Raw genomic sequence first — 27813 nt, 5'->3', positions numbered from 1 at the left:
AACGTTTTTCAACCGGACTATATACTGTTACAATCGTAGAAAAATAATCTAGCTCTTTCTTTAAGATGATACCACTACAATAGCGGGCAGCGATGGCTCAATTGGATCCAGCAGCCACAGCAGGGTGACGATAACGACGACAGCGGGGTGACGATGCTCTTCATGATGCTAATGATGCAAATATGGATGGTGGTGGTAGTGGCTGCAGTAAACGTCGTGTCACTGTTTGGGGAAATCATTCCCACTCGGTCGTGCCCGGTGGCTTCGAAGTCAGATCCAGTAGAACTCGCGAAATGCCACTTAGGCTGCTGATTTCGTCGACCATTTTTTGCAGAACCTGGAAGGAGGAAACAAGGGAATTGAATGAATTAATTGGCGGTAACAGTAATAATCGTTAAGAACGTAGCGTCCAACTTAATTCCTATAGCTATTGAGCAGTTCCACGCTAAAGGACGAATCGGAAAAACTCGACCTTCTCCGATTAGCTTTAAACTTGGTTGTTATGGACAATCATACACATTTTTACAAAAAATCGTCGATTTTTTATGTTTTATTTTTATTTAAATTGCGTCTTTATTAATTTTCAGTAAATTGTAGCACGAAAACGTAACTTCTGGTTTGCAGTTTTTAATTAAAAAAGTATACTTTTTGAAATATTTCAGCTAACACTTTTTTGAATTTTTACTGCAAATTACAAAAAAAAAACATGTATATTTTTCCAGAATTACTTTACTTCTCTAAAAAACTATGTCTCAGACGTCATTTAGATCAGAAGTGTGGTTTTAGAGCTGAAAAATGTCAGACGTCATTTTGAAGAAAATTACAACATTGCCGATTTTTTGAAAAAATATGAATGATTGCCCATAACACATAATTAGGCAAAGATTCATGCAAATCGGAGAAGGTCGAGTCATATAGCGAATTTGTTTATTATCGGGTGCGAAACCGAACTTTTTGTCAGTGCGAACCTCAACGTGAGCTGGGTTTAAAAAAAAACGATAAAACTGACATTTATCAAAAAACAAGCAGACCCATCTTGATATCCGATCCAGGTTGGAACTGAATGATAAACGAATTCGCTAATAAGGGCACAGCCATTAGACAGTGGACTGTTCACCTCGTATGACTTGATCAAGTACGATATTTGGTTGTATTCAATTTACCATTGCATGAAGGGCCAACAACGGAGGGTATACCCATAAGCAGAGACACTTACGCGTGATCCATGGGAGCGAGAAAAATCTCCTGCTAATGATAAAAATGTGCCAACCCGATACAGAACAAGCCATCATACGAGGGGATGTCGCAATGAGTGGGGAGAAGAGCCCACCTTCAATTCACGAAATGTTAGCAATAGGGAGTTGGCAATTCTACTCTCCCCATCCAAATCGCTTCAATCAGGCACACAGAAACTGTTCTATTGGAACCTTAATTCATATAGGACCTCATACTGCATACCTATTAGGGTTTTTTTAGCCTTCAGTTAAGGCACGTTATTATCAACCCGGAGTTCGACTCCCGGTCCGATCTAGAACATCTCTCGGGTTGGAAATGTAATCAAATTCACTGAGCAATACGTTGTAATTGTCATATAATACACAATTCCATACATTGGTTGGCAAAGAAAGCTCTCAATTAATATATTTATTTATTCTAGCACATTTTTGGTAATCATAAAGTCAAATTCATTAAAAACATTATTAACAATTAACAATTAAAACAATCATTGAATCCAAAGTTCTTTCAGTGAAATGGAATAGCCAGTAAAGGGTAATTACGGAATCGTCGAGGATAAGTATTCCACGGAATCAGTTCCAGAAGTTCGGGACAGTCCACGTTGCCTGTTATGAGGTCGAAGATAAGCAGTCGTTGCAATTTGTGGCACCTGGTAGCAGATAGGGATTCCAAATCACTCAGCTTGCATCGGTCGAGATAACTAGGAAGATTGACTGGATCATTTCACGGGAACGGACGCAAGGCAAACCTTATACAACTTTTCTGAATCCATTCAATCGCAAGGATATGCGTAACGTAAAATGGAGACCAAACCGAGGAAGCAATTCTAAGATGCTGCGAACCAGCGAGCAGAATAGCGTCTTGAGACAAAAAACATCGGTGAAACCAAAAGCATCACGACGAATAAAACCAAGCACAGTATATACTTTAGCAGTTACGATGCTTATGTGTTCGTTAAACCCGAGGTTAAACCTTTGCTTCGAATCGATTTAACACATAGATCACAGATTAAATTTGCACTTTCTAAAGAATCTGGCCCCATGTAGTATTGATGGTGAATAATGTTGTTGCAGCGGGTGAAGAATATGCACTTTTAGCTGTTTACGCGCATGTCGTTGTCACCGCACCAGACTATCACACGATTTATATTTTCATGTACTGCGACCAGGCAAAATCATTTGCATTCATTTCATACATTGTAGGTTTTGTTATTAGCTACAACTTTTGGTTATACATAAAATCTGTATCTCTTATGCATCACGAACTAGAGCGGGCAGAACTGGTTACTGTTTTGCAGTGAATGTAAAATACATTCACTGAAAAACAGTAGTGGCTTCTGTTCGCTCTGGTTCGTCGTGCATAAGAGATACGAATTTGACTTGTTAACAAAAGTTGTAGCTAATAACAAAACATACAAAAGCTTGATACACCAATTTGCGGAATGCTGTTCAGGAAAAAAGTTAGAGGCAAATGAATGTAAATGAATGCACGAAATTATTGTAAATGATTTTCCAAGCCTGACTGCGACACAGTCAGCGAGAGAAACAATAAAACGGAAAATTTCTAGATCATCGGCAAAAGAAAGTTTGGGCCGGCGCCGATGGTGTAGTGGTAAACGTGACTGCTTTCTCACCCCAGTGAGTCTGGGTTCAATCCCAGCCGAGGTCGGTGGGATTTTTATGAGGCATAAAAATCTCTGGTCACGTCTTCCTTCGGAAGGGAAGTAAAGCCGAGTCTAGCTAAGTCGGACTTATTTTTTGTAAGGAAATATAGATTGCACATCTTACGTAGCTCAGGAGTCCACAAAGGTTTGTTGAAAACTGAAATCGATGTTTGTCTTTTTCGAGGTACATGACGGTTCATAACTTCAGAGAGAGATTCGTAAAAAGCTATAGCATCTGATCTACCGTACCATTATTCGATAATCGTTCCCACTTAATGTCCACAACAATAGAGTTCAACAAGTCAAAGTTAAAGAACCTGCATTTATAAAGAGACGACTTGTTAAAATTGGAACAATCGATTATCTGTCAAAGTCATAGAAAAAGTTATTCCAATCGAGCAGAAGACCTGTCAAATGGATAAGATGTCGTATCTTTATACATTCAGGCTCTTTAGTCAAAGTCATATGCCAAATTTTCAAATTTGAAACATTGATCATGATCTTCAAGTAGTGTTGGTGCGTCACTCTCGTCAAGTAGTAAAATGTCTGGCTATAAATAGGCTGTTGACGAGAAGATGGTGCATGCAGGTCAAGATATTCCGGTAGATTGGTAAATACAAGGTCCAGCAGTCTGCCATTTATGTTGACGAAACTATTAATGTGCCTCATGCCGTTGACAAACATTGATTCTGTAAAAAAGTTCAGCTTAGTATCAGAGACATTCGAAGGAATGAGTCCATTAAAGTCCTCTTCAAGATGCCATCGCAAATTAGGAAGATTGAAATCGCCAACTGGCAAGATTATGTCAGACTCCTATAGACGATCTGCAACAAGTTGTACTGCACTTGCATGAACAGTATATAACTCGGTACTCGAATTAAATAGGTGGCATATAGATAGCAACTACGTAAAGTGAACGACGTTGCGACTTTATGCAAACTGCGATTTGTTCTAGTTCATTACAGTTAGCCATGGAAACAACTTAACATTTCAGTGTGTTTTAAATCACAATCAGCACTCCACCTAAAAAATGTGGAAATACTGTTGAGAGTAGGCGTAGACGACCGTTAAATCCAGGTAGAAGAAGAACCTACAGAATTGGCCCGGTTGGGATTAGGATAGAGCCTATTGTAGGACATCAATGCATACCTAGAAAACCTTAAGGACTGAGGGATATGCGTCAAAAACTGTGACGCATCATCACGCATCGCTTTTGGATGTTATTACATATCTGTTCAGACAATTCACCCATATTCTTGTTTTTGTTCGAACCGTATTTCCTTGTATGGAAAATACGGTTCGAACGAAATCGAGAATATAGGTGATTATGTCGCACATGATGTTCTTCAATACCTAGGGCCCATTTCAGCCGTTTTTTAGGACAAGGAGCGAAGCTGCAGATAGCCCACCACATGAAGCGCGTGCTGAAATACCTGGGAATTATGAACGACGACCGACTGAACATCAACAGCCACGTCGACTATGGAGGAGCAGGCAGCTAGGGTCATCACAGCGGTAGCTGGGACCACATTGCGCATCTCGAAACGAAAAACTTTTTCATACAAGCGTTCGTGCAAAAAGTCTTTCGTTCCGAGATTCGCAATGTGACCCCTGAAGTCATAGCAAATAACTCTGGATCTAGCAGTCAGTAACAAGAGGCATCTTCTGGCTACCGTACCTTCGTCGAATGTCCAGCTTGGGTTGCAGCACTGGAAACCAAGCGGAATCAAGTGATGGTGAACAGTACACGATCAGGCTCATTACCATACGAGTAGTAAGCGCATACTGAATCATCTCGGATGCAGTGACAGCGCATGCTATAGAAAAATACGAATTTTTTTGAGAACGGAGCAAATGACCAGATGGCAGCAAGACAGAGCGCAGAACGGTAGATGAACTCATAGGCTAAAATAACTTTCTTAAGCGTGCCGTCGTTTATTGGCAATATGGTTGAACATTTTAAAACTATAACGCTTCGGAAATTTCGAATTATAAATGTGTTAATTAGTTGGCCATTTTCAACCAGCCCGTCAATTTCCGGCAAGCGCTTCCAATAATTTGATATTGCGTACACCCCAAATTCAGCATATTTGTAGTTCTGTGTCGAAATTTCAGCTCAATTGATCATAACAAAACATAGTTTTTTTTTTTTGACGTAGAACTACGTCTTTGTCTACTATACTGCGGTGCAAATCAAAAAATATGTGCGGTAAAGGAGTTTTAGGTTTTGAACGCTTGTAACTTTGTCATTTATAGATGAAATTAAAATCCAAATACGCCAATCGATAGGATATTACATTACGAACCTGTTGAAATAAATATGTTTCCAATTTTTCTGTAATTAAACTTTTGAAAATGTACAAATGATAATTTTATCACTGATTTCATGAAATAAGCCTTTTTCCCAAACCCAGTCATCATAAACCAATACCACTTGGTTGCACATCATTCTGCTTGAACCTGAAAAGATATAAATCAGCGGTGCTCTCATGCCTCTGCTCATTACCGCTTCGGACGGCGTGGCACTAGGTCCTGCATCAAGCAGGACTAGGTCAGCGGCTAAAGGTGGATCACGGCGTGTCCACCACAATGAGGAATGAGACTTGAAAAAACGTGCATGTAAAACCCCGTCCCGCTTAACAATCCCCTCCCCCTCCCCTTAACAATAACCCGAGAAAGACATGGACTATGCCGATCTTTTATTTTTCGGGAAATAAATTTTATGCAAACCCTTATAATGTATGAACCATTTATTTTTTACATGCAGAGCCAACATTATCAAAAAAAATGTTGCTTAATAGGAGACATACACTCGATGCATTACCAACAACTGACTGTAAAACATATCTGGTACCTCTATATATGCACTTATATTAACATCCAAAGTCCATCCTTATTTACATATTCTGCACAAAAGAAACTTTCTGCTCCGCCCCATTCATAAAAAACTGCGGGAAATCCTATCAGGTTCTGAACCGGAAAAGATATAAAACAGCGCTGCTGTCATGCTTTTGCTCATTGTCGCTTCGGACGGCGTGGCACTTTGTCCTGCAGTAAGCAGGACCAAATCAGCGGCTAAAGGTGGATCGCGGCGTGACCACAATGAGGAAAAGTGATATATGTAAACCCCCTCCGCCTTTCACATTAACCCCTCCCCCTCCCCCCTTCACAACAATCCCCCCCATCAACAACCTCTCCTACCCCCCCCCATGCATCAATAACCTTTCCTACCTCCCCCCCCCTCAAAAAAATTCCTCTCCCCCTCCCCCCCTTCACAACAATCTCCCCCCCCCCCACCTCAACAACTTCTCCTAACAAAAAAAAGCAAAAGCAATTGAATTGAATTGCATAAATTTTACCGAAAAGTTCAGCTGTTCAGATACTGGTAAAAATTACCGAAGTCGGCGATAATTTCTATGTGTGTATGTGTCGGCCACATACTTAATATATGTACCGTAAAACGGGGTAACATTGATAGTTGTTTAAAGTATATTCCAAATAATTTTTACAGCAATGAATGATTTTCAAATTTTATATTTTTAAAACAAGTACTGAGGATCCAAGAGTTAATTCCTTAGTAATATGTTTAACGGAACTTAAAGCATTCGCACTATTTTTTTTTAGCTTTGTGACCGAACTTCAGTTTTTTGATTTGGGGTTACTTTGATAATGCTCGATAAATGTAGAAAAAAATGGCTGAAACTCAAAAAATTTAGTTCTTTAAATATGAAACTTTGAATGAGTATATAATCAGAAAACATCATAAGCAATAAGAATACAACAGTGAATTTGTGATGGCTATATTTGAAATACATTTCATAAGTGATGGTTAGAGTGGTTTTTCAAACAGGCGAAAAACACGCAAATTGTTTTTTAATATGTTTGTAAAATATGTAAGACATACTTTATAAAAACTATATATGATATCAACGGAAATACCCTAAGCTATAATATGGAACCAATGTTTCTAATTTGGAAAAAAAGCGTAGCGAGTAAATTTAATCTCTAAATTATATTATCTAAGTTACCCGTATTATCAAAGATACCCCGTTTTACGGTACATATAAAAACCATGCGTGACCACACATACTATTCATTTGCGTATAAATTTCATGCGTACTTCTGAGTGGATTCTGTTGATATGTGGTTAAATAAAATTCATGTGGAATTTCACATGGATATTTGTCAAGATAAATGTGTAAATTGTTTTGAGTTAACCATAACCGAAACATTGAAATACTCGAAAATTTTAAGATAAAGTATAATAGTCAAAAATGCATGAAAAACATCAATTTTGTGTGGTTCTACGTCATACTGCGGTCATGTCTAGGACACAACCCTTTAATTTTTTTTTTCCTTTGATTTGTTTTCCGTCGATCTTGTTTTCCGTGCTGAGCACCAATGCTACCGACGCCAGAGAGGCAGCTCCCACACCTGGACCCTACCTACCTATCGACCCATCAACTCATGAACCGGGGACCAACGGCTTTACTTCCCTTCCGAAGGAAGGCGTGATCAGAGATGTTATGCCTCAGAACATCCCAGCGGCGCCGACTGGGATTGAACCCAGGCCTGCTGGGGTGAGAGGTAATCACGCTTACCACTACACCACCGGCGCCGCTAACAAAACATAGTTGCAACATGCCAAAGTTGGGTAGTTTGTATGAAAATCTACCGATTGTGCTAAATTAAAGGCCAATTTTTTTATATACTTGTTTTTCTGTGTATTTTATAACAAATGACCATAATGCCAAATGACCTATATTTTTTTATTTTTTCCTGTGAATTATATGCCAAATGACCATTATGCCAAACGGCCCTTGGTTTAAAAAAAGTTATACCAAATTACCTTATGCTAAATGACTTTATGTCAAACGGCTGTATACCAAATGGGGTAGACCCGTTTGGCATAAAACAATGAAAACGTTTGATTTTTTTGTTATTCGTCTAGAGTTGCACTTGTCGAACATCCACAATCAGACGAAGAGCATGAAGAATGTCACATATATAGGTAGGGTAGAGAACTACTTCGGCCTAATCGGCCATTATGGGCCTATCGAGCAGAAAACTTCAAATAAATCCATGATTTCAGAGTTAACAAGTCACTTATGCGTTTGATATGATACTTTTGTTATTAAGCTACGGAACGCAGTCGATCAAAACGCGCGATATGAAGGTTTACACCCATTATTCCCAAAATCAAAAGAAGCGCTCCAACCGAATCAATTTTTATCTTCATCCGATAGGCCGAAGTAAGTTCATTGGCGTTTCAATGCGTTAGGCCGAGTTTAGAATCCGTAGGCCGAGTTTGGCGTCAAGAAGTAGTGTTAGACTTTTGACTCAACGATTGGTTTCTCTTTATCAAATCTTACGGTAGGTACATACGGAAAGGTAAATAAATTTGGAAGCCATCAGTAATAATAACATTCCGTTTGGTACTAAACTGTGCTTGATTAATAAAGACTAAGTGCGGGTTGTGCCTAATAGGCCGAAAATGGGGTAGTTAACCCAACCGTATTTCTCTTATATATAAACATATATTCTCCTACTGAACTTAAGGATTGTTCAGACTGCAGAGTTATAACATTATCTTGATTAACTTTTTCGTGTCGACAATTATTGTAACATGTTTTAACTATGTAGACTGAGCATAGGCATTACGCACCCTCCGCATCCCAGCACAGAAACTTACTTGCATTGGCAATCGGTCCGTTCCGGGCACGGCTGGCAGTCCAGTCATGAAGTCGTTGGTGATGAACGGTCTTAGCACGACTGACCGCTGGCAGGATGGCGTCTTTGGCGCTGGATCCCGATCGAAGTGCACCGGTATCAGAACGACTGGCATTTGCGAGATTTTCCGCATGCACTCGTTCTCCAGCAGGATCTGTAATGGCAAAATAATACGAATTACGTTGATAGTGAGCGTATGTTTGGGTATCCATCTGTTGGATTCGAATTCATACCCTGTTGGCGATACTGTCTGCTTGTCGAATCTGCGCTATCACATTCTGTGTCAGTAGGGTGTGAGTGATATCCTGCACCGGATACTTTACAGCGTCGCCAAAGATGTAGCACACTCGGTTCACATTATGCAAGATTCGGGGGATCAATTTGGCTAAGAACATCATGTCCTGCCAGTTGGGTTGATCCTTGCTGCTGAGACCCACCGCGTAGTTGTACGAGCGTTTGTCACCTAGGTGGGGTATTGGTTAGCTAAAAATATTGGTAGAGTAGCAAACACAACACTAAGTACCTTGAACTCCAACGCTTCGAATTGGCAGTAGAGTAGCATTTAGCTTAATGCTACTGGAAATGCGGCAAAGCTCCTCCTGTTCCTCCTTCGACGTCGTTCCGGATACACGATTCAGCAGAGCATGATTCTGTTCCAATTTTTTCTTGTAGTCCACTATAACTTTAGCTATGACCTGTCAAGATAATAGGAAAATAGTTTAATCAGTATTTTAATGTCAACAGCTTTGACATGTTAACTAACCTGTGTTTCTGAATAATCCTTCATGTAAGCCTCTTCCGCGCAAAGCACCCGAATGGCCAAACCAGGACCGGGGAACGGATGTCGTTCAACTACATGTGCTGGAAGTCCCAGTTCATACCCAAGCAGCCGTACTTCGTCCTTGTGGAAGTCCTGGAGTGGTTCAATCACTCGTCCAGCCTCGCGCAGCTGCCGAATCAATTCCGTATCGTTGTGATGAGTTTTGATTGTGTCCGCCTTTGCACTGACCAACGAGGAGGCCGATTCGATAAGATCTGGCCGAAGTGTACCCTGCGCTAGGAATACTTCTTCCGCATTCAGGTTCAAATCTTTGATGATTTCGTTCGATACTTTGACAAACACGTCACCGATGATTTTACGCTTGTCTTCGGGGCTGGTCGTTTGACACAACATTGGCGTGTCCTGGTTGTAGAGCGAGCCGGGAACCTTTATTGTAGTGCTGCCTCTGGTGAATTGATACAACGCGTCCTTCACCAGCAGGTCAACTCCAAGCTCACGGAGCGATTTCTCTACTGCAGAGCTTTCGTTTTTACGCATAAAACCTACGATACGGGATATGGTTAGCTAAGTTGGTTAATCGCAGAGCAATTATAATAACTCTTGCTGAAAAACTGCGACATTGATATTGACACAAGATGAACTGATATTTGATATGGTTGTCGAGGACACTTTAGGGGGAGGGGCAAATTCATGGTCCATACAAATTCTAAAAAAATGTAGGCATGATCGTTCACGCCCAAAACCTGTCCACATGGGCTGGGAGAGCCCAAAAACAGTTAAATTAATCCTAAACAAGACCAAAGCAGGGAGTTATCTCGGGAAATATTTACTTTTTGAATTGTCTATCTTTTCTGGACATTTAACGCTGCTGTGTGACAAAGGAACGGCGAGATAGCTGTTTTTAACGCCTCTTAGAAATCATCCTGATGTCATAGATTCCTTTGCAATATAGCGGGTGAGTACTTTTCTTTAGTTTTCTCTTAACATTCATTCCATTATTATATGAAACGTTTAATGCTGGGTACAGGAGGGTCCCAGGGCACCCGTTTGTAGTGAAATGGATGGAGAGAGTGGAAATGCCATCTCGCTGTCTTAACATTTCGTGAATAAAGGGCGGGCTCTTCTACCCACTTATTAGGGCATCCTCCTGTTGGACTGTTGTATGATCCTGTAGTTGAAAGGAGATTCTCATTCATCCCGTGGATGCACGTGAGGTTATTAAACTTGATCAAGTCGAAAAGCGATGATAGTCCATAGTTTACCGACAGGTGTCATGTAACGCATTATATGGCTTGTAAGTTATTAAGCTATTAGATATTAGAGATATTGGTAGTAATGTTTATTTTAACTTTATTTTTTGAGTGAGCGGTGAAGGGAACCCTTGATCATTGTTGGGTCTCCATTCATCGCTCATATGAATGTAAATAAATGTATTTTTTCGTCAATAAACAGTGAAATTAAACAGTGGATAAATATGATCAGCAGGCATCTTCAACGAGTGAATAAGTTGTTTAAATGCAAGTTTAGAACTCATTCTGGGAATTTTTTCAACAAATTTTGACAAAATGAGTGGTGAATGGAGATTGAAAGATGAACGGGTATCACACGGTATACAAATGTATAGATACCCGAGCAAAGTCGGTTAACAAAATGAAAGCAAATCGATATTAAAGTTTGCAGTTTCTATCATAATGAAAACTCATTTTGATTTCAATTGTCGCGACATAAGTCTGATATCATATTGTGATTTCATTATGCAGTCAAAACTTTTTAAATGAAAGCAACTTAGTTCTGCTCTTAACGTCTTGTTTAATATTTAATTTAAGTTCATCTGTTGTTGAACTAATGATTCTTGTTTATTTGTTTTGTTTAACACATTTTAGATCATTCCTGACTTGCCCGGGGAGAGATTTGACTTATTCAACTTTTAAGTCTTTCAGCGTGAGAAGCATGGATGCTAACCATTTATGCCAGGCCCGTATTCAGTTAAACATTATGAATGCAAAATGAGTAATCAAATTGATTTCATTGAAAGCAGGATTAGTTTTCCGTTTGCTTCAACAGTGTAAAATTTTGCTCTCATTTTTGCTGTGTTAACCGTAAAGTCAACCAAAATGAGATCAACTAGAGTATTCAAAATAAGTTACATCATAACAGCAAATTTTGATTTCAATTTGATCTTCAGCTTTGCTCGGGTATGGCATATAATCCGAAAAATAGCCTTTTTGACGTAGGATTACGTATTTCGGCAACATATTGGGGTTGCAATTTCACCTTATAACTCTGTCAATGGATGGATGGGTTTTAATTCTAAACAAGCCAATCGATTAGGTTTTTTTTTTAAATATGCTAAAATGAACACTATATCAATTTAAAATAGGTCACTATTGAAATTTACACAAATGTACAACTGTTGCAATGGTGATCAAAATTATCACCGATTGCCTGCAAAATGCGCTTTCCCTAATACATATTTCAAAATCGAGTTCCATTCGGTCTCGCCGAACGGTGCTTATTCAATCACCATGTGTGGTGGTTGTCCAGTGTGTCCAGCAATGTCAGTTGACGTAAGATATTGTTCTAGCTCTGAATTTCACTTCCGACACTGATATTCGTAGTAAGCATGATATCAGGCGGTACGCTTTCAAATTACATATGAATATCACTAGGGAAAAATTGAAATTCTTACTTTTATCTCAATAAATCAACGTTTTTGTATAACCGTTGCATTGTTTTAGTATTACTGATGAGTTTTCTAATGATCGGTTCCCGTTTAGCTGGCGTATATAAGAAACAAATGCGGCAGAACTTTGAATATCAGTGCCCCCTTTACAATATCAATGTCATTTGCGCACTGACATTGATATTATAACTGTGCAAACTGATACTGATATCAGGAGGCTAGCGAAGTTCAGAATTTTGTAGGTATTGATAATGATATTTCGTAGCACTGGCTTTCAGCGCGTGGTGTTGAACATTGTTCTCCAGTACACAACGAAAGACTGCCCGCAAGCAGCAAGCTGCAGCCCACATGAGCGTCCATTCACCGACGAAGTACCGCTACTGATCGGATTCAGTTGCTCGTCGTGAGCCGCTTTGGGCCATCTATGCCAAGCGCGTCACCCTTGTTCTAAACAACATACAGCCTCATCCGTGTTGAACACCATAATAGCTCAGCATTACTCAACCATCACGACAAAACGGTTATTTTCAGGACCACCGTGGCACCATATTCGTAGCGGTTCCTAAATCGACGCCCTCAATAATGTTCGACTATTTTCAATCATTGTTTTTGAAATGTTACTTCTGCAAATATTAGTTCCTGTGCTCTAGGGATGATGGTGTAACAAAGTTTTGAAAAATATCTTGTCAAAATCGAGATGCGATAAAAATTAGACGACTGCGTCATCATTAGGGACGCGTCAAATATGGTGCTGGCACGGCACCATAAATTATTGTTGTTTAAGAGTCAATTTTCATTGAACGTTCGCTCGCCTTGCTGCCAGCCACATCACCCCCAAAGCTCTTTGATAATGTACCCAGCAACCAAACGTTTGTGGTCAAATGCGTAACAGTATTGAAGTGGTACATACAACCTTGTCAATTAACCAGAAACATTTCGAATCAAGGTAAGGTTTTCCTCAAGGCGCTAGAAAAAAGCAATAAAATCTTGAATTTATGTGATTGATCGCAAATATCTCGCGAATGAAAAATTTCAGCAATAAATTCCTTCAATCATTTTTCGATTTTTTTTTATTACCTATTGAATAAACCAAAAATTCCGAGCGATTTTGCACGAAAATGCGTAATTTTGTCATCAGAAAGCGAGGCGCTTCCGTGATGGAAAAAAGGGATACGTCTATTAACGTCTCTTTAAACTGTTCCCCTACAAGAGGAGAATTTAGTTCATTCGAGACGGAGGAAAAAAGGGGTTTCTCTAACACAGTAGCCGAATATTGATACCGAGTACTGAGCATGCACTGAGTTTTAATAGGAGGGGGTAAAGTTGCATCACAGCAAAATTGATCTATGACATCAAAACCAACTTTCGTAATTCTTAGTCAAATCTTGGATACAACCTCTTACTTTTTACAAAAGTGAGCGGTATATGGAGCATGAGCACTACTACATTAATGGTACAGTTCTTTAACCTACATGAAAAGCTACATGAGTGAAAGAACTAGAAATTCAAGGATTTTCCTTAGGTAAACAGAGGAAATATTCCAGCAAGAATTACCATGAAAGTATAATAACTGCCCTATATGAATAGGAAATCAAGCTAAGATGGGACAGTTATGCTTTTATGAGCAGTATTTCTCAAATAAGTTTACAGTATGCTTACCATTATCAATATGAACAGCAATAACTTGTTCCGGCTTTAAGGCAGTTCGAAGAAGGGCTGCGCAAACCGACGAATCTACGCCACCACTAACTAACATCTGAAAAATAATACGTTTACATAAGTTAAAAGTAATATTTGACGTTTTTTTTATTTATCTTACCAACACTTTATTATTTCCAGCACGTTCCCTAATGTAAGCGATGCACTCCTCCTCACGGTTGTGGATGGTGAAACTTTGCGAGAAGCCACAGATGTCGTAAAGAAAATTCGACAGCATCTGTTTGCCGTTAACCGTTAGATCCACCTATAAAAGCACCGAAGGATATTCTAGATGATTTACTATATTCAGGAGCATTAATCATGACAAGAATTTTACCTCGGGATGAAACTGAACGCCATAGATTCGCAACTGTTCATTATAGATACCAGCTACAATCCTGTTAGAGGAATACGCGCACACCTTCACTTTATCACCAACCTGGTCCAGGCTATCCCCATGTGTCAACAGTACCGTTTGCACTTGGGTAAGGCCTCTGTAAGAAGATAGAATTTATAAATAATAGGTTCATCTGGTTGTTGCTCTAATGTTTTGTTAATTCCATCATGAATCTGTGACACAACGTGTAGCTTCCAAACCAAAACTGAAAGTATTGGAAGATGTTCCCAGTGTCTGTGGTTTACTTTCGGAGGCTTGTATCAAGAATTGCTGTTAACTTAAATAGTAATCCTTTTCTTATACCTCCCATTTGTATACTGAATCCTAAATCACACTTACTTGAACAGGGGACAAGATGCTTCCACTTCGATGCTATGTTCGCCATCTTCGCGGATGTCCTTCTTGTGTGCAGTGCCACCGAACTCCTTGTTCATAATATGCATACCATAGCAAATACCTGCAATACAAAATGACAAATAACCCACCTATCGTCAAGAACTAAAAAAAGAATATGAGCTTTTGCTTACCTAGAATAGGCAATCCTATTTTGAAAATATCCGGATCATAATGCGGCGCATCATCGGCGTACACGGAGTTTGGCCCACCGGAAATGATAATCGCTTTAAAGCCTTGTTCTTTGAGCTTCTGGGCAGGAGTATCCAGCGGCAGAATTTCGGATTTAACTTTCAGTTCGCGGACTTTCCTATCGATAACCTAGATGGGAAAAATATGTTAAATTGTCGAGTCCTGGATTGCCCAATGGTAAAGCTCCGCATTACCTTTCCATATTGTGCCCCGGCGTCGAGGATGACCAACCGCTCGTTGTGCACTCCTCCGTTCTCAGTCGGTCCAGCAGACTTATTCAGCGTATTCATTTCTTGATCGTTACAGCACTGAGGGAGCAAAGAGATCAAAATGTGCTATTAGATGCAATGTGATCGATTCGTTTTTCACTGATAGCAGATTATGGTGATAGGCTGAGCAACAGTGAATAGTGGAAGTGATGTTAATACTGAAGGCCGGTTACTAACTACGATCAGTTGACCTTTCAACTTTTACAGATAGAGTGACGTAAGTCATGTACCTTCTTGCAAAATGCGCTATGGGCATGAAGCATTCCGTGACTTGGGCTGTATTCCATTTGAAGAATTTTCACTTAAATTTGACACTGCGAAAATAAATTATTATGTTCGAAAATCCCTCTGTTGTTGATCATCCGATTCTTTCAAAGGTGTTTGTCAAAATTGATTCCTGGTCTGTTGGGAATAAGTGTGGTGGAATAGCAAGTTAATATGAAAATTTTCCATCTGTCAAATTTAAGAGAAAATTTACCATATATAACACAGCCTTGGTGTCTTCAGCAAAGTTTCTCGCAATAATTATGACTATATATTGATATTATCGGATAGTTTGATACTCAATAGATGGCGCAAAAATCTTACTTTTACTCTGACATTCTGCACCGAAAATAGTTTTTATGTAGCTTCCATTCGTCCATTATCAATACTAATAAAGTTCATCTGAATTTCACATAACAAAACAAATAAAAGCAATCGTGGTAGGGTCCACAAGAAGGTATTTTCCCTCCGCCACCACTAGCAACTCATCAACGGATGAGTTTGGTAAAGGGGATGCTCTACCCTATTCGTACCTTCTTCAAAATTGTCCTTTGCATGCTTTCTACTTTTTTTACATTACCGTATTATAACGGAACTATCAACTATATACTTTCATCTCTTCACTTCATACATGAAGTAATAACACATGATTAGTGAAAGAAATCGGAAAATATGAATATTATATTAGATTTATTTATTAAAGAGACTTTCAGCCGTGGCCGGGTAAAATATGAATAATTGTCTCAAAAATAGACAATTCGTTTACGGATATGTGGCATTAGTTTTTCGTTACTATTGTGTATTATTTTTGAATGAATGAGTTACTTGCTTGTTAGGCCGAAGTGAGGGACTACGCCGACATAACGTAACCCTATTCAAAAATAAATCTTACGATATAATCTTGACAATGTTTTGATCCTTGATAAACGTTTTACAGTCATCCAACAATTATAGGTCTGCAAATAATAATTATGAATCTTTCAGTCCAGGTGCTAGTCAATTATAAGTAATCCTGGAATGTGGAGTGATTGAATAGAATATGCAGAAAAAAATATTATCGAGATAGGTACTTAGGAAAACAATTTGCATTATTTTTTTTAAACTCAAGACCTCTTGGAACTTACTGAGGAATTAAGTCATGGAATATTTGTATGGTTTGAATACTTCGTAGGTTGTACTAACAGAAATCTTAAAAAATGGTATTAGATAAATTTCCATGATTCTGAGGCTACGACATTTGTAAGTAGCATTAGGATATGATTTGTAAAAAAGTCAAGATCACAGGTATAAAAATGAAACTACAATGTGTTGAATCGGAACCTACCTAACTAATAGAAACCAAAGATTTAAGTAAACTAAAGGAAAAAAATCTATACAACTCTCTTATAAGGAAAATCCCAAAAGCTTAGTAACCTCATAATGAAGTAATGAAATTGGATTGTTAGCGGAATGCTTAAATAAAACAGCAAAAAAGTAGAGATGAACCTCACTAATAATGCTAATGGATGAGTACTTAAGGAGGTTAGATTTTGATAAGTTCTTTAGTGGGAATGATCGTTTTTGCTTAATGAGCAGAACATCATGAGTTTAATCTCAGGCCCATTCACATACAAGATTCGTCAATCGTTTTATTTGTTAATATGACTGCATGGCAATAACAGCACCTCTATGAGCTCTAGGAGCTCGTTTGCCTAGTGGCAAACGTTTTTGCTTAGTGAACAGAAGACCGTGGGTTCAATTCCAAGTTTCTTCGCGTTATATGATCGTTAGGACATCAATTTAGCTTATCGTTTACCAAAACGAACCGTGCACAGTGGTCCAGAATGCAGATTTAGGTGGAAAGATATGTTTTGAGCTTGAAATTTAAACTAAAAGTCTCTTTTATAAAGTTGTTCCTTATAGTTAGGCCCTCATTTTTATGACAATGAATTCTAGGGTGGTTCTTATTATCACTGAAATCAAAAATCTAAGTTTAAAAAATAACATACCTCTAATTTTTGTGATATTATTGAGAATAACATACGTCCTTTCAAATGCTGTAAAAAATGTTTTTTGTTTGCTCCAACCAGAGATATTAACATTTGAAAAGGGCATATTTTTAGTAGAAAAACGTCAATAACTCTTGATCAGGGAAAGATATCGACAAGCTCTGTGCAGCAAACATTTGCGCCTTCTAAAGATCTAAACAGAGCTGGTAAATATCACGACCATCATGTGACGATGAGAAAACAGGTCCTCTCACTATCACGAGACGAGACTACCTATCATTAGCTTTCTTGTCATTTTTCAATGATCAAGCACTCATGAGAATAATTCTTATGCGGATTTAACATCAACATTTCTAACTGATTTAGATGAATTTAAGCAAACAACCGTATGTTATCAGTGGAGTGAATATATTATTAGGATTTGCTCGATACAAGTATCTTCAATAGCATTAAATGAGCTAGTAATTACGATGATCACAACACTGTCACGTCCTGTCATGACAAAAAATTCGATGAGATTTTGAAGAAAATCTCTATTATCGTTTTCTCATCCAATGATAGTGACAGAAGTATCTCTGTAAATATCGCGTGAGATCTTTTATTGAAAATGACATTTGCCAGCCCTGGATCTAAATGTTATTTGAAGACACCTTTGCTGAGAAATTTGAAATAAGAAAACTAGAGGAAAACAACTGTTTTCTTTAGAGACACCCTAACTCAATTCTAGAAAATAGCTCTAAATCGGTCAATTTAAGAGATACACAAAAGTCCTTCTTTAAAAAGTTGCTTGAAATTAGCTCAGTAATAACGTATATCTTAATTTCTTCAAACAAAAAGTTAGATTTTTGATTTTAATGATAATAAGAACCACTCTAGAATGCATTGTCATAAAAATAAGGGCCTAACTATAAGGAACAACTATGTAAAAGAGACTTTTAGTCTAAAGTTTCAATTTTAGGCTCAAAACATATTCTTCCACCTAAATCTGCATTCTGGACCACTGTGCCCTGCTGTTAATTCAAGATAAATACCAAGAAGACTTTCCACAATATTCTGGCAAACATCCTAAGTGAGTTCTAACCAGGATTCCAAGATAACTTTGAGATAATGTGCTACGAAATTATAAGATAAATTCCAAAGAACGTTCTGAATTCAATTGGTAATTATTAGAATAAGTCCATGGAAGTAGTGAAAATAAATTCAAGAAGAATCCCCAGATGATTCTGAGAATTCTATGGGGATCGTGAGAAGAATATCAAGTGAATTTTAGAGATAATTATAAGGAAATTTTGGCGAGAATTTAAAGGGTTTTCTGAGGATAGTTTCAAAAGAAATAGATTCCATCGTCAAGTTTTAATCTCATAAAAATTATCCATACTTTTTTCATAACACATTCTTAATAAAAAGCTCAACAACAAAAACCAGCAGGCTCAGTTATGAAAGTATAAAAACCAGCATAGTTTTTATGACTCAGCTGAGTTTTCAATTGCAGTAAAACATACTTTGATAGAGTCATGGGGGCTCGAACAATCCTGGCTCAGAGCTTTTGGTGGGAATCTACTGAGAAAGAACAAAACAGTTATTAAATTTGACAAAATTTTCAAGCATGGAAAACTGCGGCTTGCAAAATAAAATCGATCGACTCCGCTGTACCCAGGTCTAGCCTAGTGTAGTCCACACATACCGTATGCGGGATAATGTCTGCACCATTCCTGATGGGGTTAAAATGCATACAAAATGCATATGTATATCGGCATTCTGGGACCTCCCTTAGCTCAGTCGGTAAAGGTGGAGCTACACAGCAAGACCATGCTGAAGGTGGCTGGGTTCGATTCCCGGTCCGGTCTAGGAATTTTTCGGGTTTAAAAATTTCTCAACTTCCCTGGGAATAGATGAATCGGAACCTACCTAACTAATAAAAACCAAAGATTTAAGTAAACTAAAGGAGAAAAATCTATACAACTCAACAAGTGGAATTAAATGGAAGATAACCTTTTTTGCTGTTTTATTCAAGCATTCCGCTAACAACCCAATTTCATTACTTCATTATGATGGCTACCAAGGCTTTGGGATTTTCCTTATTAAAGAGTTGTATAGATTTTATACCTGTGATCTTGACTTTTTTTTTACCTATGGGATGAGTACTTAAGGGGGTTAGATTTTGATAAGTTCTTTAGTGGGAATGAAACTGATGAAGACTGCACATTGTAGTCGAAATACGTATCTGTCATGGATACCAAAATTAATGAAGTGGAATTAAATGGAAGATAACCTTTTTTTGCTGTTTAATGAAGGAACATATTCCGTTGCATGGTCAAAAGATATGTGGCCGCCATCCAACCGCGATCTTAACCATTTGGATTACTCAGTGTGGCGCGTCATGGCCAAGGCATGTGCCAAACGCCACTCCAGTGCAGCAAACCTCAGACAAACATTGACCCGCACCTGGAGATATGGATCCGGAATATATTATCAGAACCTGTCGAGCATTCCGGAAACGTGTTAAGGCCGTAATTCTGGCAAATGGAAATTCTATCGTTGATTAACATAGGTTCAAACTCGTCCAAACATATCCCCGTTGCATTTTTTTTTCACTCCGATAATTTTCAGATTTTTGTGTTTGTTTTCACAGCGTTTAATGGTGCAAACATTATCAAGCATACGGCACTAAGATTCCTGAGGAAAATTTTGAGATAATCTGCGACTGATATGAATTCTCAGAATAATATTAAAGGAATTCTATGGAGGATTTTGGGGAAATTCTTGGGGGAAGTTCAATGGAATTCCGAACAGAAATTCACGATACGATAAGAGTTCCAAGGGTATTTTCTGTGAGTCCCATGATTATTCTGTGCAAAATTCTAAGGTAATTATGACACTTTATTATTTTTAATATAAAATTATTTGGAAAAGTAACGCTTGACAAAGTTAAAATCTTCATGGCTCAAAGCTCATGGCGATTTCAGAAATTTATTTTTTACAAACTTATAAGAAGTTGATACAGAAAAACAAATTTGAAATTTCCGATTATTTCCCGGTTTCCAATGATACATTTAAAAATTACCGAATTATAAATCACTGAAAATATCGAGTTACAGAATATCGATCCGGAATAAATCCGGTTTTTAATTCCCTTACAACACATGTACAGGTTCTATAACATTCCCCAGAAAACCTTTCCTCCGAAACTCATTCCCCAGCAGTGTTGGGAAAATATAAAAAAAATAAATTTCACCAATTAGTTGTTGTTAGTTTTTAAAGTGACTAGAACAAATAATTTGCCAGATCTCTAGTAAATTAAAAAAAATATAATGCATCCCAGGATTATGAGATAGACCGACACATTGTTCCACAGGCTTGTAGGACAACTTATTTTAAGCAATGTTGCTTTAGAAACCAATTTTCTATCACAGCCGCCCAGGGTGGAAATCTTTACGTTGGCCCTATGCATCACTAGAGGTGTTCAGGATCTATGAAATTAATATTATTTTATTAACCCATATTTATAGTTACTCTAGTGACATTTTGTTGAAAATAGTGCCTCTATAGTTAAGAAAAAATAATCTGCTGCTAGCCCTCACGAACTAGTTTCGTAGTATTTAAATTATATTAATATTGATTGAAGCTGATCGATTACATTTTAGTGCAATATGGTTTTCTCATGATACCACTCCAAAAAGCGTTAATTGATTAAAATCGGTTTTAGATTAAAGCTAGCAACTGTTTCATTTTCTTGAATCATCAAATTTGCACTTTTGCACTGAAGCCAGAAGCGTTCTTATACAATGAAAAAAAAAAATCAAACTGATGACATATATGGGTGGATTGGATTAGAGTAATGGAAATTTACACGGAAGAAAATACGCAAGAACATCCAAACTCTAGAGCTCCGTTCAGGTGTCACTGATTCCTCGCCACTACGGTAGTCAATGCTGGTCCTCCTGTGCGTCCTAGTGGGGCCACTGCCACCAGACTTCCACTCCAGCCCAAAGTTGTTCGTCCCAGTTCGCTTCGTCGGAATATACTTGTTACGTAGCCTTTCCTGATTTTCTTCCACGCTTAACTACACTAGTTAACGAAACTTGTGAATACCGGAATCCGGTATTGTCCGGAACAATGAGCACCAATTTCTTCGTTTTCCGATATTTTAGCATACAAAATTGCGAAAAAATAAACCACACCGATTCATCACCAAAATCGCCCGCTCACACGCGCTCTTCTCGCCCTGGGTGGCTACACGTCCCGTTCATTCCTCTTGGCCACAGTGCTGCGACATCCCGTCATTCCTTGCATGTCATCTTGATTGCTGTCTCGTTCTCTCCCTGCTTGCTGTTATGTTTGCTTCATAGAGGGTTGACATTTCTCAAAAGACCAACACAACCATACTGCTAGGTGCATCCGATGCAGTGCATATATACAGGATTGTATCTTCTATAAATGTGTTTTCGCGAAGCATGAATGTATGCATAATCCAACGAAAATAAAAAAAACGGTGTCGTTACTGTTGTCAAATAATGCTCAAATGTTATGCATTCTTCCTTAGAAGACAAAATGTGATTGGGCCAGTTAATCAGTTTTGGGCTAAATATATTTAATGCTTCCTTCTAGCAAAATGTATTTGCATTGCCCATAAATAAATAGATGGCTAATATACCGTTTTTTGTTGAAATGAAGAAAATTGTGTTACATGATCAAGGTTCCCACTGTATACAATTTTCGACTAAATTGATTTATTAATTGAATATTATTATTGATAATTGAATATTATCAAACTTGCGTGAGCCTCGGATTTTTTTGTCAAAAGTTATACAATTAATCATATAACCAAGATGCAGAAGGTTTGAAAATATGTCATAGGCTATAATTGAAAATGTTCCCCCTTTTTCACTAAAGAATAGAAAACAATAAATTGAAAGCCAAAGTTTCAGATTAACAATCGCACCATAGTTGACAATTTTAGTATCAAATAAAGATACATTTATTACCTACGGTCCTACGGTTATGAAATGTGGCCGGAATTCATATGTCCAGGAATGCGAGTGGTGGCTCAAAATATTATCACACCAGCATGCAATAAATAAAATCACATGAAATTTAGAATATACTATCAAAGGTGGTCATATTTAATGTCCAGGAAATCATTGGCCACATCCAGATAGCGAAACGATCAGTTTCTGAAATTGGATAAAACCCGATAAACCCGTCATGCGATCCATCAAATCACATGTCACAAGCCCAGCGACCATGGTAAAAACACCGAACCATTTTGCATGGGTAGCACTTTTGCCTACAAACACACCACCAAGAGCATTGAATTTTACACTCCGTGCCAGTGCTCGATAGCAAACACCAAACATAGCGAACAAGACACTGCTAGCGGTGCCCGTGTATAATTTTTTGCACCGTTGGCAAACACCGAAGCCGAGTGTTTATGACACCGGAGCCGAGTGGTTTCACAGCCGCATCCTGCCGGTAGAAGGTAGAATACGATCCTTCTTGGTCGCGTTGCTTACATGAAGTAGATCTGTTTACCCACCGCTATCAGGGTGTTTACATCTGTGCTGGTTCTAAAGAATTAAAACTGCACTAATAAATAGTTCGCATAGTGTAAACAAGACGTCTGCATCTACCACAGCAGTATATTTCAGGAGCAACTGAAATTGGTTGATCTACACTCTAATTCTAAACAACCCAAATTTGAGTAGGATCTACTCATATCCGTCAAAAGTAGGGCTACCCAAAATTGAGTAAACCAAGTTAGAACTGACAAGATGACGAATGGACAACATTAACCTCAATCCGAACGATGTTGTTCATTTGTCATCTTATCAGTTCCAACTTTGTTTACTAAAATTTTTGAGTAAATAGCCTTACTTTTGACGGATATGAGTAGATCCTACTCAAATTTGGGTTGTTTAGAAATAGTGTGTAGTGAACCAGCATATCACGGAGAAAAAATACTACCCAAAATTTGAGTTCTTTTTACTTAATATTGAGTTCAGCCTCTCACTTGCACTCTTTATAGTTATTAAAAAAGGAACGAGAGATTCGACCCAACGATATAGTTTAGCCCAATAAGCTACTTTTGAGTAAATTGCATATTCTTAAATTTACGTGATTTAAACTTAATTTTAGGTAGAATTTACTTAAGAGTAAGTATTTTTTTGCTGGTGTTAAATGGAAACTACTATATGCGATTTATTCAAATTTGGGTTATTGGGTCGACCCCGGGAATTGAGGGAAAAGTACTTAATTTTCATCTCCGTGCATATAGCTCGACTATGATTCTATCAGTTGAGCTGTTTTGTTGTTGTTGGAGATAAGCAATCACTATTAGTTTCACTTCAGAAGGCACCGCATTTCTGTAAATTCACTAATGGTGGCAAGTGCCAGGTAATCAGTTCAATTCATGATTGATAGTGATGTGTAAAGTAAACTGCAACCATCTCGATATAAATCTACAAAAAAAGGCTTACTTAATTGCAAACGCATGATCTGTTTCTTACCTCGATTTACTCCATGATACGAGAAGAGATTTTTGGCATGGTAATTTTCTCACTCTTAGAAGTTCTTTTCTGACTGTTTACGAGCTCAACGCTAGCGGTTCTGCTACATTTTACATGTGAAACACTCGTCTTTAATCCCATTATATTTATTTTCATTTGAACACTTTTTTAGACCCAGCTCCACAAGAAAATTATTCCGAATAATACACTTAACCAAACGCTGATCCAAAATTCTGTAAGTTAATTCCATCTCAATACTAAAACTTCACTGAGAAGTGAATTTTCCGACCTTACCAGTATTACAATGAAAACCTATAATAGTCAATAAAGCCACTCTATGCTGACAAGGCAATGCGTATTTACATATCTTTGAATCATTATTCGATCATACACTGAGGCAAATAAACTTAAGAATTTCATAAGACTCAACTTATGAACGACACATATGAATTTCATAACAAGGAATTAGAAAAGATTTTCATCTATCACAAGTTAGCTTTTATACGCCTTTAACCATATCATTTTCCCAAGTGTTGAAAGACAAGTGGTCTACACACGGGCCTTGTAATCTTGACGTCCATGGTTAGGTTCCAGTCTGCTCCATTTTATAGTTTTTTTGTCAACATTATTTTTCATAAGGCAAATCAATGAAATTCATACCGATTTCATGTGGCTAAAATTCATAAGTGGATCTTATGGAATTCTTACGTCCATTTGCCTCAGTGTAATAGTGCTGCTCAAAACAATGAAAAAAAATCCATCCGAGCAAAACCATTATTCTAAATTTTAATTTAGTTGATTTTCTGTGCCAATCAGGCTGTTAAGAACACAATACGGAAGAAGAACTACAAGTATTCAGAAAGAAATCGACCTCTTCGGCTTAACTCTTAACCATTCTTTAATTTCCTCAAAGACGCTCCAATGCATTGCAAAGGATTGCTTTTTTTGACACTGCTGGATCTATCAGACGCACCTATCTAGGTTAAATTTTGTCAAACACAATTAGGTGTAACATCTATTAAGAAACACACATACTCATTTGGAAGTTAAATTTTGCAGCAACTAACAACGTCTAGCATTTATGGAAATGGATTTTTATCAACCCTCAGGATCTCAGTTGAATTCAGAAATGCTCCAACACCCAGTGCATAGTGATCGGAGATGGTAAAATCACAAACTTAATTGAATGTGTGTAAACTATTGACTTAATCAAAAAAGTGTCTTTAGAAGAATTGTTCACATAAGTATCGTCCACAATCCTACAATTTCAAAAATGTATCATGGCTCCGAAAAAAAAAAATAAAAAAACTTACTTTTTCCCCTAAAGAGATAGAACGATACTTTTTTGAGCAAAGTTGTAGAACTACTCAAAGTATGAAACATTGTTGAGAATACAAATTTTCTATGACTGATAGTTTTGAAGATATGGATCGTTTTCGATATTTGCCTCTTTAAATTTAGTTTTTAATTATAAACTTTTTAGGGGAATTTACGTATTCTCATCAGCACTTCTATTAGCATTTTTTCAGCGTCCCGCACATATATGACGCGTCTGTTTGTTTACATTCATCTGCTGCTTGCTTCTCTATACATTCCAATCGACAGAATTCTTCAAAACTGTTTGGAAGCGTTTTTACAACGATCCAAACTTCTCAGGTGAGTGTGACTATTGTCGGCAGCCTCTTTTTCTTGGGCAACCTTCCCATTCGAACTGCGTGTTAACCAGCTGTTCTATTATCGGCAACTCGAAATCAGCCCCATTGTGTAATACGTATGCTTCATTTGAAGAAAAATCTGGCATAACAGGATTGCTCGGTCGTACAAATATAATCAGATTGAAGCTGAAAGGCTAAAGAATCGTTTGGATACATTCAGGGAAGTGTGTTGATGGGAAAACATAGTGAAATTAACGTTTAAATTTTGGTTTGCCGGAAACAGTCAATGGGTGCCGAAGCCGACATTTACCATATATAATATTTTTTCAAGCTAATGTTTTTTGCTGAAGACAATATGCGGCTATGTGCATTAGATTGATGCAAAATTTGAAATTTTCGCTCCACAGTGCTTTAACGGTTCGAAATTGGGTCCTGCTTAGCCTTCCAAAATTGGAACTACTTTATTAAGAAAATGACTTGGCACAAACCATTTCAAGTTTATATGGGAATACATATCTACATAGGCCAAAGTCCACTATGCAACGCTTCAAAACTTATCCCAAGCAACAGTTCTATAACAGTTTATATAAGCTTTGTATGACTGGATCAACATAATTTTATGAATTTGTGTTACAATTGTGGATCAGTATCAAGACCATTGGTTGCTAAAATGAGTACCCAGGTTCACATTTGTCACACAAAATCATGATGCGGTACTGCAGGGTGGCAACTGAATTTCCAGTTGGAAATTGCAAGTTTTTTCCCGGTTTTGCTGGTCAATAGTTCGAAAATTTTCTGGTTTTATAAATCAGGTTTGTAGGCAACCTTTTGAACATTTGTTATAAGAATATTTAAATGTTTCTAACTACAACTTATAATTTACCCCGAGTTCTGCACTAATGCTTGTGCATTTCACAAACGTCAGAGAAGTCTATGTGGAGAGGCATGGTAGTCTAGTCGCATAGATGTATTGAGCGAAAACCCAAAACTAGATAACTTCAAAAATCATAACTCAAAAGTGAAAAAACACATATGTTGTATAAAAATCCTATATATTCAAGGAAAAATATAAAATACATATTACGTCTTCTACCTATAAACCATAAAAACTACAAAATATACAATCAATGTTTTCCAATACAAAATCCCAATCTTTTATCATTATATTTTTTTCTAAAAAGTATTTTTAATTATATCGTTATCTTTGAAATTGGTTTATTCAATCAAAAGTTATAAACTTTTGAAAAAAAAAATGATTTTTTGGACACAAAAGAACGAAAAAAAAACTCGGGAATGCGCAAGCAATGATATGCAACCGGAAGATCCCTTGCATGCTTGGCATACAGTTTTGCTCTCGTACTGCTCATTTGCTAATAACTTTCCACAGATTTGACGAAACATAGTTCTGTTTAAAGCAGTCGATAGAATAGAGTTTAAGCTTGTTATAGATACGTAAAAAAATGAGATTTTAATGAGATTCTAGTAATAAACTGTAATTGATTTTGCGTTGCAAAAATTAAGTGAGAAATACTCGCTGCAAATACTCGCTGCACATTAAGTGTATGCATTCATTGGTGTTGATTCAAATGATAAGATTGACCTACTCTTTGCAACCGTGTAAAAAAAAACCGCGTAAAAAGCGACTGTGAATAAACCGCGTAAATTCTGAAACCGGCGTAAAAAAGTGCAAATTCCGAAATCCGCGTAAAAAAAGCGACTCCAGTGTATTGGCAAATCAAAGTTGGCACTCGTGGAGAATAGAAGAGCTATGAAAGTGACGATGGTTTCAAAATTTTCCACGGGGAGGTATACGAATGAAATCTTGAAATGCTTTTATTTTGTAAAAGGAGCATTTTATTTAAATCTGGTTACATAAATTATATAGTATATGAACTAAAATAATCTTTTAGTTTGTTATTAAATTTAACATTTTTCATGCATCAATTCTAATCCTCGCTTCACAGCACTGTCCTATCCCTTCACTTTAAAAATGTGGCTCTGATGGAACGATGGGCTGGAATCCGACCCTGTTTTATCCCGACTTGTATTCGTGCATCATGCGAATGAGAAGCTTCTTTATATGCCGAAAATATGGATTCATTAATTTCCATTCAAATTTAGCAACTTATGCTTGCTCGGATAAGAATTCAAGTTTTGCGAATGCCGGACACCATCCCTAAGTAAGAGAACCCGATATTTACCTCCAAACAAAACCGATGTATTATCCACTATATTATAACCAGGGGGAAACGGTCCGTGTCAAAACGCCTCTTCAGCCTTGGATGAGGCCGAGTTTCCGGCACGTTTTCGTTGGATGCAGTTTCCAAATTGCACAACACTCAACCCAATTTCCGCTCA

General features: G+C 37.6%; 1 protein-coding gene across 2 annotated transcripts; it reads right to left on the bottom strand.

Moving 5' to 3' along the window:
* Positions 1–55: 55 nt before the first annotated feature.
* On the bottom strand, positions 56–27813 carry bur (GMP synthase burgundy). Of its 2 annotated transcripts, none has more exons than XM_065218517.1 (12): positions 27657–27813; positions 14968–15081; positions 14716–14902; positions 14528–14645; positions 14129–14285; positions 13913–14056; positions 13753–13849; positions 9393–9952; positions 9153–9324; positions 8863–9092; positions 8592–8783; positions 56–337 (listed from the first exon to the last, which is right to left on the bottom strand). In XM_065218517.1, the coding sequence occupies exons 2-12, from the start codon at positions 15061–15063 to the stop codon at positions 236–238; spliced, it is 2055 nt and encodes a 684-aa protein (XP_065074589.1). In that variant the 5' UTR covers positions 15064–15081; positions 27657–27813; the 3' UTR covers positions 56–235. The 2 variants fall into 2 exon arrangements, with proteins under 2 accessions (XP_065074589.1, XP_065074588.1); XM_065218516.1 differs by lacking the exon at positions 27657–27813 and adding an exon at positions 21145–21511.

The sequence above is a fragment of the Ochlerotatus camptorhynchus genome, unplaced genomic scaffold (assembly GCF_037179485.1).
Source record: "Ochlerotatus camptorhynchus isolate MF236.1 unplaced genomic scaffold, CSIRO-AGI_Acam_v1.1 ptg000088l, whole genome shotgun sequence".
NCBI classification, from domain to species: domain Eukaryota; kingdom Metazoa; phylum Arthropoda; class Insecta; order Diptera; family Culicidae; genus Ochlerotatus; species Ochlerotatus camptorhynchus.
The sequence above is the reverse complement of the archived record's forward strand: the minus strand, read 5'-3'. Positions and strand labels throughout refer to the sequence as shown.